Source organism: Xyrauchen texanus, chromosome 32, assembly GCF_025860055.1.
Source record: "Xyrauchen texanus isolate HMW12.3.18 chromosome 32, RBS_HiC_50CHRs, whole genome shotgun sequence".
In the NCBI taxonomy this organism is placed as follows: Eukaryota; Metazoa; Chordata; class Actinopteri; order Cypriniformes; family Catostomidae; genus Xyrauchen; species Xyrauchen texanus.
Window position 1 is genome coordinate 6,716,228 of NC_068307.1, and position 13,924 is coordinate 6,730,151.

General features: G+C 40.7%; 1 protein-coding gene across 1 annotated transcript in view; it reads right to left on the reverse strand.

Moving 5' to 3' along the window:
• Positions 1-13,924, reverse strand: part of LOC127626309 (arf-GAP with SH3 domain, ANK repeat and PH domain-containing protein 2-like) — a 62,556-nt gene that overhangs the window by 27,316 nt on the left and 21,316 nt on the right. The window contains 6 exon segments of the mRNA XM_052102024.1: positions 729-816; positions 2,387-2,456; positions 2,760-2,860; positions 10,008-10,094; positions 12,854-12,929; positions 13,375-13,460. Of these exon segments, the coding sequence (XP_051957984.1) occupies positions 729-816; positions 2,387-2,456; positions 2,760-2,860; positions 10,008-10,094; positions 12,854-12,929; positions 13,375-13,460 (508 nt within the window).

Below are 13,924 nucleotides of genomic sequence, written 5' to 3' on the forward strand. Positions count from 1 at the left end.
GAGGGGAAAAACAAAACAACCAAAAAAGAGAAAGGAAAGGAAAGGGCAAGGCGGAGTGACAGTGAGAGAGAGAGAGAGAAAGAGAGAAAAAAACTTGCTCGTCGGTTCCCAGACACGCCGTCGCCTGGCCCTCGATCACTCCTCCACCCTCTGGTTGACGACAGACGCCCCTCCCCAGGCGGACCAGAGCCAGTCCTCCAACCCCTGGCGGATGGAACGCCCCTCCACATTTTAGCGGCCGGTAGGGAACTCCTCCACCCCTGGCAGCGGCTCCACCACTCCAGGCGGCCGGCAGCGAGCCCCTCCTTCCCCATGGATGGTGGCCGTTCCTCCGCGTCCAGGCGGTTGGCAGCAACTTCTCCGTCCCCCGCCAAGTTGGGTGGATGGCAGTGGCGAGGACTCCACGGCAGCGCATCCCTCCTCCTTCACGGGTTTCGACACCAATGTAACAGGGTTACTAGCTTCATGGGAAAGTAGGAGGCGGGAACCGGCTGAACAGTCAAAATAATATTTAACTTAAACAAAAATACACAAAAACATAAACACACACGTGGCAGCTGCATGTGGCTCACTCTCTCTCCCAAACTGACGCTTTCCACTGCACTTATCCCTCTCCTCGGCTGATTAGCCCGATTGTGGGCCTACCGGCCCTCCTCCTCATCACAATAACATTGGGATAGTGTTTGTTAGACCGAGCTCTATTCTGAGAGAGAATGTGTTTGACTCACGTGAAATGAGGTCGAAGCATTTCTTGTCTTCCAGACTGGGTTTGACTTGGCAGGTGAGAAGGTTCAGTTTAGCTGGTGCTTTATTGGGCTGCGATGAGGAGGTAAAAGTGACACACTTCATCAATAACAGATCCTCATGACCAAAGTCCAATGCGAATGACACAAAACTTTTAAAATATTTACAAAAAAATGTAAGCCCCAAAACTGCTACACAATGATGCCAAACTTTCAGCATTTGTCATGTATGGCATCCAAGCATATCAAAAATGACAGATCATCATCACAGTACAATATCTCGGTGACAATGCAATACCACAGTGCGAGGACAGTTTTAGGATATGAGCTTTGTCAATATCATGGTTTCTTGGACCTTGAATTACCATGTAAGTACGATGGTTAAAATGGTAATAATTGGGCCTGGGTAGCTCAGTGAGAATTGACCCTAACTACCAGCCCTGGAGTCGCGAGTTTGAAACCAGGGTGTGCTGAGTGACTCCAGCCAGGTCTCCTAAGCAAACATATTGGCCCGGTTGCTACGGAGGGAAGAGTCACATGGAGTAACCTTTTCGTGGTCGCTATAATGTGTGGTTCTCACTCTTGGTGGGGCACATGGTGAGTTGTGCATGGATGCCGCGGAGAATAGCATGAAGCCTTCACCAGTGCTACGTCTCCGCGGTATGCGCTCAACAAGCCATGTGATAAGATGGGCGGATTGACGTCTCAGACACGAAGGCAACTAAGATTCGTCCTCCGCCACCTGGATTGAGGCGAGTCACTACGCCACCACGAGGACTTAGAGCACATTGGGAATTGGGCATTCCAAATTGGGGAGAAAAGGAGAGAAAAAAATCAAATACATTTTTTTTAATAATTGCAAGGGTTTGTATTTACAAACAAAGCAAAACTAACTGTGGTACTACCTTCTGAAACATCACTGTATCATTGTACCGTATTGTATCATTTTTGTAATGGAATTTGCTAGAAGATCCGTTTTGTAAGAAGATATCTTGTTTTAACCTTCTGTTATTCTATATACTGTAAAACAGGAATACCGGTAATGCAAAAATCTGTATTTTGTTTTGCTTTCCAGTAAAATGAAACCAAAAATATTTCTAAATTCAAATTACACTTCAAAAGAAACAAAAATATAATCAGAATCTGAACGAAGTTGTCAAAACAAAAATGTTACAATGTCCAACTTCTTCCACTGGCCCCTTTTGCAGTGACTTAAAAATCACTCAAAGACAACAGGAATTGAAATGTGTTACTGTAATGACCTATTTCTCAGGAAAATAGCAAATTGCGCCTTTCTCCAATTTATTAACATACATACAATACACCCACAGTTTGCGCGGACACATCCAAAGATGGCGCAAACACTCCCGCCCGCTTGCATTTTGGTGCTAGCACAAAAATTGCGCTTAGAATTAGCGCTCTCATGAAAATTGGAAAAGCTAGTCGTGCGTAGCGCTGCGCTTTCCGCATACACGAAAATAGAGCCTTTAATATCTTATACTATCCTGCTTCTAAAGTCATTTTTTCTTGTTTTAAGGATGTTTACATATTGTTACTGGAAAATGACTTATGAATATGAAAAATATGTTTTTGAAGTGTTGCTGCAGAATATACACGCAGTGATGTACAGTATGTGTACTCACAGTTCCATGAGCGATGGTAAGATAGCAGTTTTGCACAGTACACTTCCTCTTCTGCCACATCTTCCTTAATCTATCAGCGAAAAAAGATCGCACAACAACATACATAGTCATTTTGTTAGACACAGCGCTATACAGTGAATGACAGATCATTGTGTCAGTGTAACTTGCAGTTACCCCATCACACTTGAATAATTTGAAATGAAAGGCTGATAGAGCACCCCAAAATGTATGTATCAGGGAAATCTTAAATAATTACTGGATTATACAGCATTTTTGAAGAATGCCCCACTTAGACCGAGATGTCCAGAAAAAGCGATACAGTAATATCACGACCATATGCATCCATGTGCAAAACAACAAATCATTATTTTACCCATCGCTTCTCTTGTAGAGGTAGCCTGATTTCTCAGTCCCATATTGCTTGTTGCCTTGAAGCTGATGCAAGCTGTATACTGTCTGCCTGCTTACAGAATCCTGCACAAACAAGAATAGGTTGCAAGGTCATGATGTGTCTATATGTAACACTCCAAAAGCTTTGTTGATTTTCATTCTCTAAATAGATGTGATATTGGTGACTGTACATGAAAGCATGAAACGTTGTGTCATTATTTACTCACCCTTATGTTGTACCAACCTGGAATGAGTTCTTTATTTTGTGGAACACATAAGGTGCATTATTTAAGAATATCCTGACCGTTCTTTGTCATATAAAAAAAGTGAATGGTGACTGGGGCTATCAAGCTCCGAAATGACAAAAAAAGCACCCTTAAAGTATCATAAAAGTCTTCTGAAGACATATGATAGCAATTGTGTGAGGAACAGACTGAAACACAATTGGGTCAGATTTTCAATCATGTTTATAATTAATGAAAATAATTTATTTTAATAAATATTTTTGATAATTTAATAAATACATTTAATATGATATCAATTTATTTAATATATAATATTTTTATTTTCAATATTTTTAAATAAAAACAAAGACATTGAACATTGAGCACGTTTTCCGTGCATCTGCAATGTGCAATTTGATGTTCTGAAGAAGTTTAGATTGCAAAGAGGACTTCATGTGACTGTTATACAGATACACATGATTCTAGATTGATAAATAAAATACAGCTTATTGCAACAAATTTACTTGCTTGGATAAGAAATTATAAAGCGAGTGAGCTGCTTAAAATTTGATTATGCTGGTCGGGTCAGGTCCTAAGGTCTCAGGATATTCTTAAAAAAATGACATGAGGGTGAGTAAATATAAAGGCAACATTTTCATTTTTGGAAGAACTATTCTATGTCTAAACTATTTAAGCTCAACTAAGGAGTGTCACAAACATATCACATCATTCATGCAAAGACATGTTAACAGAAAGCAGAAATACCGGCTCACACTTATGAAGAGTGTGTCATTCAAGCACTGGGTATACGTTTAGAAATATTCAGGGTTAAATGCTTTCAATAACCACAAAAATATTTTGTAAAAACGAAAAGGAAAAAAATAAAAATAAATGTGGTAACAATTATGGACTTACAATGGAAGCCTATGACAGCATGCCACAGATACTGTTGCCAGACCTTAAAAGGCAAGATCACCCAAAGAAAAAGGAGATGCTAGGCAGATTGTTAGCCTCAGTCACCTTTCACTTCATTTATATATATATATATGGTCAATGGTCAATGGTCTGCACTTATATAGCGCCTTTTTTAACTTTAGAGGTTACCAAAACGCTTTACATTGTGACTCATTCACCCATACACACACCAATATATATACAGTGGGTACGGAAAGTATTCAGACCCCCTTAAATTTTTCACTCTTTGTTATATTGCAGCCATTTGCTAAAATCATTTAAGTTCATTTTTTTTCCTCATTATTGTACACACAGCACCCCATATTGACAGAAAAACACAGAATTGTTGACATTTTTGCACATTTATTAAAAAAGAAAAACTGAAAAATCACATGGTCCTAAGTATTCAGACCCTTTGTTCAGTATTTGGTTGAAGCACCCTTTTGATCTAATACAGCCATGAGTCTTTTTGGGAAAGATGCAACAAGTTTTTCACATCTGGATTTGGGTATCCTCTGCCATTCCTCCTTGCAGATCCTCTCCAGTTCTGTCAGGTTGGATGGTAAATGTTGGTGGACAGCCATTTTCAGGTCTCTCCAGAGATGCTCAATTGGGTTTAAGTCAGGGCTCTGGCTGGGCCATTCAAGAACAGTCACGGAGTTGTTGTGAAGCCACTCCTTCGTTATTTTAGCGGTGTGCTTAGGGTCATTGTCTTGTTGGAAGGTGAACCTTCGGCCCAGTCTGAGGTCCAGAGCACTCTGGAGAAGGTTTTCGTCCAGGATATCCCTGTACTTGGCCGCATTCATCTTTCCCTCGATTGCAACTAGTCGTCCTGTCCCTGCAGCTGAAAAACACCCCCACAGCACGATGCTGCCACCACCATGCTTCACTGTTGAGACTGGTTTGGACAGGTGATGAGCAGTGCCTGGTTTTCTCCACACATACCGCTTAGAATTAAGGCCAAAAAGTTCTATCTTGGTCTCATCAGACCAGAGAATCTTATTTATCACCATCTTGGAGTCCTTCAGGTGTTCTTTCATGTGTCTTGCACTGAGGAGAGGCTTCCGTCGGGCCACTCTGCCATAAAGCCCCGACTGGTGGATGGCTGCAGTGATGGTTGACTTACTACAACTTTCTCCCATCTCCCGACTGCATCTCTGGAGCTCAGCCACAGTGATCTTTGGGTTCTTCTCCCCCGATAGCTCAGTTTGGCTGGACGGCCAACTCTAGGAAGGGTTCTGGTCGTCCCAAACATCTTCCATTTAAGGATTATGGAGGCCACTGTGCTCTTATGAACCTTAAGGGCAGCAGAATTTTTTTTGTAACCTTGGCCAGATCTGTGCCATGCCACAATTCTGTCTCTGAGCTCTTCAGGCAGTTCCTTTGACCTCATGATTCTCATTTGCTCTGACATGCACTGTGAGCTGTAAGGTCTTATATAGACAGGTGTGTGGCTTTCCTAATCAAGTCCAATCAGTATAATCAAACACAGCTGGACTCAACTGAAGGTGTAGAACTATCTCAAGGATGATCAGAAGAAATGGTCAGCACCTGAGTTAAATATATGAGTGTCACAGCAAAGGGTCTGAATACTTAGGACCATGTGATATTTCAGGTTTTCTTTTTTAATAAATGTGCAAAAATGTCAACAATTCTGTGTTTTTCTGTCAATATGGGGTGCTGTGTGTACAATAATGAGGAAAAAAAATGAACTTAAATGATTTTAGCAAATGGCTGCAATATAACAAAGAGTGAAAAATTTAAGGGGGTCTGAATACTTTCCGTACCCACTGTATATATATACATACATACATAAACCACAACATTAAAACCATCTGTCTAATATTGTGTAGGTCTCCCTCGTGCCGCCAAAACAGTGCTAACCCGCCTTCTGAGATGCTATTCTGCTTACCACAATTGTACAGAGTGGTTATCTGAGTTACCGTAGACTTTGTCAGTTCAAACCAGTCTGGCCATTCTCTGTTGACCTCTCTCATCAACAAGGTATTTCCATCCACAGAACTGCCGCTCACTGGATGTTTTTTGTTTTAAATTCTAGAGACTGTTGTGCATGAAAATCCCATGAGATCAGCAGTTACAGATGAATGCAATTCTGAGATGCAGGTTGGCGCTGTTTTGGTGACACAAGGTGGTTTTAATGTTGTGGCTGATCGGTGTGTGTATATGTATATGTATATATATATATATATACACTCACCTAAAGGATTATTAGGAACACCTGTTCAATTTCTCATTAATGCAATTATCTAATCAACCAATCACATGGCAGTTGCTTCAATACATTTAGGGGTGTGGTCCTGGTCAAGACAGTCTCCTGAACTCCAAACTGAATGTCAGAATGGGAAAGAAAGGTGATTTAAGCAATTTTGAGCGTGGCATGGTTGTTTGTGCCAGACGGGCCGGTCTGAGTATTTCACAATCTGCTCAGTTACTGGGATTTTCACGCACAACCATTTCTAGGGTTTACAAAGAATGGTGTGAAAAGGGAAAAACATCCAGTATGCGGCAGTCCTGTGGGCTAAAAATGCCTTGTTGATGCTAGAGGACAGAGGAGAATGGGCCGACTGATTCAAGCTGATAGAAGAGCAACTTTGTCTGAAATAACCACTCGTTACAACCGAGGTATGCAGCAAAGCATTTGTGAAGCCACAACACGCACAACCTTGAGGCGGATGGGCTACAACAGCAGAAGACCCCACCGGGTACCACTCATCTCCACTACAAATAGGAAAAAGAGGCTACAATTTGCAAGAGCTCACCAAAATTGGACAGTTGAAGACTGGAAAAATGTTGCCTGGTCTGATGAGTCTCGATTTCTGTTGAGACATTCAGATGGTAGAGTCAGAATTTGGCGTAAACAGAATGAGAACATGGATCCATCATGCCTTGTTACCACTGTGCAGGCTGGTGGTGGTGGTGTAATGGTGTGGGGGATGTTTTCTTGGCACACTTTAGGCCCCTTAGTGCCAATTGGGCATCGTTTAAATGCCACAGCCTACCTGAGCATTGTTTCTGACCATGTCCATCCCTTTATGGCCACCATGTACCCATCCTCTGATGGCTACTTCCAGCAGGATAATGCACCATATCACAAAGCTCGAATCATTTCAAATTGGTTTCTTGAACATGACAATGAGTTCACTGTACTAAAATGGCCCCCACAGTCACCAGATCTCAACCCAATAGAGCATCTTTGGGATGTGGTGGAACAGGAGCTTCGTGCCCTGGATGTGCATCCCACAAATCTCCATCAACTGCAAGATGCTATCCTATCAATATGGGCCAACATTTCTAAAGAATGCTTTCAGCACCTTGTTGAATCAATGCCACGTAGAATTAAGGCAGTTCTGAAGGCGAAAGGGGGTCAAACACAGTATTAGTATGGTGTTCCTAATAATCCTTTAGGTGAGTGTATATATATATATATATATATATATATATATATATATATAATGAAAATGAATAGTGACTGACTCAACATCTCTTTTTGTGTTCCACGGAGGAAAGAAATTCACAGTGGTTTGGATGAGGGTGAGTAAATGATGACAGAATATTCATTTTTGGGTGAACCATCCCTTTAACTTTTGTTGCTTGGCAATTTGAGTGTATTGTTACATTTCAAGTGAGAACATTGCACTATACATACAATATGCAAGGTGACAGTTTACATGCATGTGTTATGAGTAATTTGAACACCTTGTTAACATCACATGCTAATTGAAAAGTCTCAACTTACTCTCCTGGACTGCTTTTTTTTTTTTGTCAGTGAAGCATTTTGAAAAACAATTATGTTAACAGCTTCTCTCTACAGTCATTTCAAGTCATTTTACATTTACATTTATGCATTAGTTAGATGGTTTTATCCAAAGCGACTTACAGTGCCCTTATTACAGGGACAATCCCCCCAGAACAACCTGGATTTAAGTGCCTTGCTCAAGGACACAATGGTGGTGGCTGTGGGGATCGAACCAGTGACCTTCTGATTAACAGTTATGTGCTTTAGCCCACTGCACCACCACCATTCCCTTTCATTTTCAAAAAATGATTATGTGATTGCCATTAAAAAAATAAACAAAACAAAAAACAATACACACTGATATACATTGATCCTCCGCTGGTATAATCCCATTTAATTTGTTAGTAGGGCTGACAAATTACTTCATAAGACCCTGTCTATTTATTACCCTGACAAATGATGCATACCGCCATCCACTGCAACATAAAATGTTATTGATTTTCCTAGAGTGAATCAATAGTGGTGGGTTCCCTCTAAGATGGGGAAAAAATAGAGCATGGCTGTGGTTTAAACACACTGCAATCTAGAATACAACACACCAATAGAACAAAGAACTGCACGTAACTGTGCATACCATATACTAAACATAAACAATACTATTGAAGCATATACATTGTGTTTTTTAATAGAACAACATTTATTAAAATAAAATTAGAAAAGAACAGCAACTTCATATTGTCCAATAAAAAAACACTATACTATTACACTCTAACTGTGCTTCCTAAAGTGCTATTCAGTGGCACTGCTGCCTCTCTACTGAATCTACGGTGCAAACACACAGTGCGACAAGTGCAATCCGATTCCCAAAACATAAACCCTTATGGGCCGGTTTTTTAGAACATACTGAGCGAAACACAGCGTGACCAGTATAGTCTGATTCCCGAAACAATGACTCTTAGTAGCCGATTATTTTGAACCTACATTGTGAAACACAACGGGATCACTGTAGTCAGATTCCTGAACAAATGAGCCGGTTCTTTTGAATCTACAGCGCGAAACACACAGCGCGAACATTGTAGTTCGATTCCCAAAACAATGGCACTTAGTAGCCGGTTCTTTTGAACCTACAGCGTGAAACACAATGGGATGACTGTAGTCAGATTCCTGAACAAATTACTCTTATGAGCCGGTTCTTTTTAATCTACAGCGCGAAACACACCAGTGTAGTCAGATTCCAGAACAAATTACTCTTATGAACCGGTTAATTTGAATCTACAGCGCGAAACACACCAGTGTAGTCAGATTCCAGAACAAATTACTCTTATGAACCGGTTCTTTTTAATCTACAGCGCGAAACACACCAGTGTAGTCACATTCCAGAAACAATTACTCTTATGAGCCAGTTCTTTTGAATCTACAGCATGAAACACAGCATGACCAGTGTAGTCTGATTCCCAAACGAATTACTCTTATCAGACAGTTCTTTTGATCTACAGTTCGAAACACACACCACGATCAGTATAGTCAGATTCCAGAATGAATGACTCTTATGAGCCGTTTTTTTTTTCATCTACAGCATGAAACACAGTGTGACCAATGTATTCCTATTCCTGAACGAATGACTCTAGCGAGCTGGTTCTTTTGATCTACAGCAAAAAACACAGCGTGACCAGTTTAGTCCGATTCCCGAAAGAATGACTCTAGCGAGCTGGTTCTTTTGAATCTACAGCATGAAACACACAGCACAACCAGTGTTATGTAGAAAATTGCCTTTCATATTTCCAAATATTTATTTCTCAAAAGAATCTTTAACAGAACCATTAAGGAAACGATCTGAAAGCATTAAATTCCTTACGATTCCCCTCCCTAAGTGTTATCACTCATCTCATTTGAGTGAAACACCTTTTTTGAACAAGTGGAGCGGTAGTGTAAAATATATTTAGTGTAGCGGTTAGCGCTACGAACCTGGCGACCCGAGTTCGATTCCCGCTCATGGCCAACACCTGTGACGATTATCTGAACCGGTCCTGGGCCTCCCCTAGGTTGACTCAACCTAAAATGAGTACCTGGTGCGGTGTGTAAAACATTGTCACTGGGGAGACAAAGGCGGTCCGGCGTGGTGCTGGCCACCCACCTCTCGTGTACCCGTTCCGGCCTTCATAGGTGCTCGCTAACAGCACTTGCCCCTACAGTCTGTTAAGGCTAAATGGGTGATCTTTGTTTTTGTGTGTGTGTGTGTGTGTGTGTGTGTGTGTGTGTGTGTGTGTGTGTGTGTGTGCATTCAGGGTGGGAATACCTCTTTCAGTTCGGGCTGCAGAGCTGGTTTGAGCTGGTCTCGGAGAGAACAGAGCTGTCTCTTCTCCTCGTCCTGCTTGTGTTTGATCTGTGAAAACACATGTACACACACTCTTAAATTGCTCCGAACGCATCTTACACATCCCTTCCTCCTTGCACTATCCGCTAGCCGTGTTTTTCTAACCGTGATTTCTTGAGCTTTGGATGAGACAATGCCCCTTTCATTAAGTTGTCTGTCATTCACAACATCAATGCAGCGGAAAGAAGCAGTTTGCTTTATCAACCACAAATTTGTCCTTAACCAGGGTTTACTGTTACCCAACATTCGTGGCACAGATTTTTATTTGATTGTGTCCATGTAATTGAGAGAGCTGCGGAGGCTGGTAACCTTGATGCAGCGAGATCAAAGCAACAAAACTTCTCTGTTGTGGTTCTTTGTGGTGTAGGGTGAAGCAATATAGCATCTGAAGAAATATAAATACAGCAATATACGAGTCAGTTTCTACTTTGGCACCTCAATTGAGTTACGTACACGCAATGAGACGATTGACTGATTTAAAACTCAATCGAGCAAAAACCTTAAAAACCTAATCTTTTTGGGAGCACATTTACATAACTCGCTTTTAGCGCCCCACAGTGGACATTTCACATCGGAACTGCCACAATGCATCTAATGAACCACATAATATCAATTTGGATAAATGTCGATGTAGATCAGGCTGATTGGGGATATGCAGGACAGTGTGGACTGAGGGATCAGGGCTCAATTTGCTCATCCTGACCTTCATTGCTGCAAAGTGAGATGTGCTCTGAATACAGATTAGCTCTCTCCAGCACAAGGCAGTGCCTCCCATAAACACACACACAAAGCAGATCTTGTTACTTGATGGATGAATTTTAAGAAAAAAACATGGGCCTCATCTGTTAAATCATATGACTTATTTTAACAGTCTTTTTGGTTGTCAACGCCTTTTTATACATTGTGACCTTTCCTTGGGCATGCAGTTACTCCCTAAATAGTCTGAATTAACAAATGAAATGTCAGTGTACTGTAGTATAATTAAGCTAAATTGATGCAATATACCTTATTCACAGTAGTGCCATGTTTGGTTTTTGGCGAGGCTGTGAGGGGATATTTCTTGTAAAGATGTGTTTTTTTTTTTACGTTTTGTCGGAAGAGATTGAACATTTATCCCTCACAGCCTCGTTGTCATTCCCATCATAAATGAAAGATGGCACTACTGTGGATAAGATTCATAATCCAAATGACAATTCTTCAATATTTCACACCATTAAACGGATAGTTCTCCTAAATATTTTTAATTCTGTCATTATTTACTCATCCTCATGTCATTCCAAAATTACAGCATATGCTGATATTTTTTCCATGGAACACAAAAGGAGAATTTTGAAGAATCGTTACACAGCTCTATTCCATGACAGTTTATAGTGACCATGACAAAAAGTACTGTAACGGCATCATGAAAGTAGTCCATATGACTATAATATATGTGATATATTCCAAGTCTTCTGAAGACATTTGTGTGATAAACAGGCCTAAATTTAAATCATAATTCACTCTCGGGGGTCTGGGTAGCTCAGCGTGTAAAGAAACTGACGACCACCCCTGGAGTCGCAAGTTCAAATCCAGGGCATGCTGAGTGACTCCAGCCAGGTCTCCTAAGCAACCAAATTGGCCCGGTTGCTAGGGAGGGTAGACCATAGACCACATGGGGCAACCTCCTCGTGGTCGCTATAATGTGTGGTTCTCGCTCTCGGTGGGCCACGTGGTGAGTTGTGCGTGGATGCTGCAGAGAATAGCATGAAGCCGCCACATGCGCTATGTCTCAGCGGTAACATGTTCAACAAGCCACGTGACAAGATGTGCGGATTGAGGGTCTCAGATGTGGAGGCAACTGAGATTCAACCTCCGCCACCTGGATTTAGGCGAGTCGCTACGCTGCCACCACGAGGACTTAGAGCGTATTGGAAAATGGGCATTTCAAATAGAATATTTTGATGTCATAATGTTTGGTCACAAGACATGATAATGGGTTCTTTTCTAGTGCTTTATATAGCCTTTTTTGGAGCTTGATACACTTTGTATCAATTAACTGTCATTTTATAAAAAATAGAAAAAACTGCTTTAGTGTACCACAGAATAAATCAAATTATATGATGGTACAAATTACATGAATGTGGCAGCTTTTTGCTAAATTACATTACGTGGTATTAAGTGAAATGTCCACTGTGGGGCGCTAAAAGCGAGTTCAATTTTCAACAATCCTACCTCCCTACTCAAAACTAAGCTGATAGTATCATGGAAAGCATATGTGAGATGAAAAAAACTCATTTTGTGATGCTTCTCTGACGCTTAAGCTTACGGGTCAACTCGTGTGTTCTTCTGTACTCTGGTCTTTTGCATCGCATATGCAATGCTCTATCAGTTTTTATGTACTGCACAATTTAATCACATTTAAATGAGCTTGCAAAAGTTAAGATTTATCCATTTACAAGTCATACACTACAGTAAATATGTTTTGATGTCAAAAGATTTTGTGAGGAACAGGGTGAAAGGTAAGCGTTTATGAACAGATAATCTGCTGTTTTACTTGTGATTTGTGTGAAAGTGAATACAAGTCATTGTTGTACCGCCTCTAGTGTTCATTTCATCAGGAAACTGCAGCGACATATGTACAGCCACACGAAAATCATTTTGCAATAATGTAGGTAGAGTAATGTGATACTATGAGACCAGGGTGGTAAATAGTCACCTGCCCCATGCATCATGAATGCATCATGAAGGAACACAAAAAAGCCATGTTTAAGTGGGCAATAATCACTTACAGCACTGAGCTGTCCCATCAGGGCATCAATGTACTGCTTGAGCTTTTCCGTTGCAGCTAGACACTCCTGAAAGAAACTGACAGAAGAAACCCATTTAATTACAAATCCCATAACACAACAGCATCAGTTGTCAAGGCAGCTTCTCCCTTCCTCCGTCACTCTCTCTTTTAATGGTTTCTTGCCCTCATAAATTCATTCACACCCAGAACAGCTTGACAGACTCGAGCTAGGAAGGAATAGAGAGAGAAGCGACTATAAAGCAAGATAATCAGTCACACCATACACACATTTAGCAGCATTTAACACTCTGATGATGGTGCCAAGCAGGCACAGGTGTGCTGTCAAACTCAGATTTTCCTCCACACGGATGACTTTATTCATTTTGCCATGGCACAGTTCAAGCTATTAGACAGCTCTATTGTGGGGGACTGATTGTCTTAGTTTATAAGGACTTTTCTTCAGATAGATCTTCATGAAAACATATTATGATAGTTCCAAAACTTTTATATCTGTCGACTTACTTGCACTGAGAGTGATAGTGTTTGATGAGGTTCTGGAGCAGGTCTACTCCTTTCTTACTCTTGATTTCGTTAACTTTGATGAGATACTGTTTGGAAAAACATGAGGGGAAAACAGTCCACAATGTGAAGAGTGTTTTTTTTTAGATTTCCACAAACTTCGAATGGCTCACAAAACCTTAGACATCCCCAAGTTATTTTTTTCCTCTTTATAATTGCATTTTGTAGGGTTGTGAATGAATGCTGCTAAATTAAAATGTGAATCATTTTGGATAAAATCATAATTCTTTAAATGCAGTACTCTTTGCTCTGTTAAACCATTTTTTATATTTAAACCCACTTTGCAGGATTACGCAATCAGAACAGAAAAAATAAAAAGGCTACGTTCACATCGCAGCTGTTACCACAGACCTGTTAATTTAATGACAGTGTGAACAGCCACAAAAGCGCATTGCAACAGACATTTCCAAATTTGTGATTTTATGGTCTGTTTCATTTGTAAGTGCTTCGATGATAATTAAATTCCAACGAATGAATGCAAATGACTTATAAA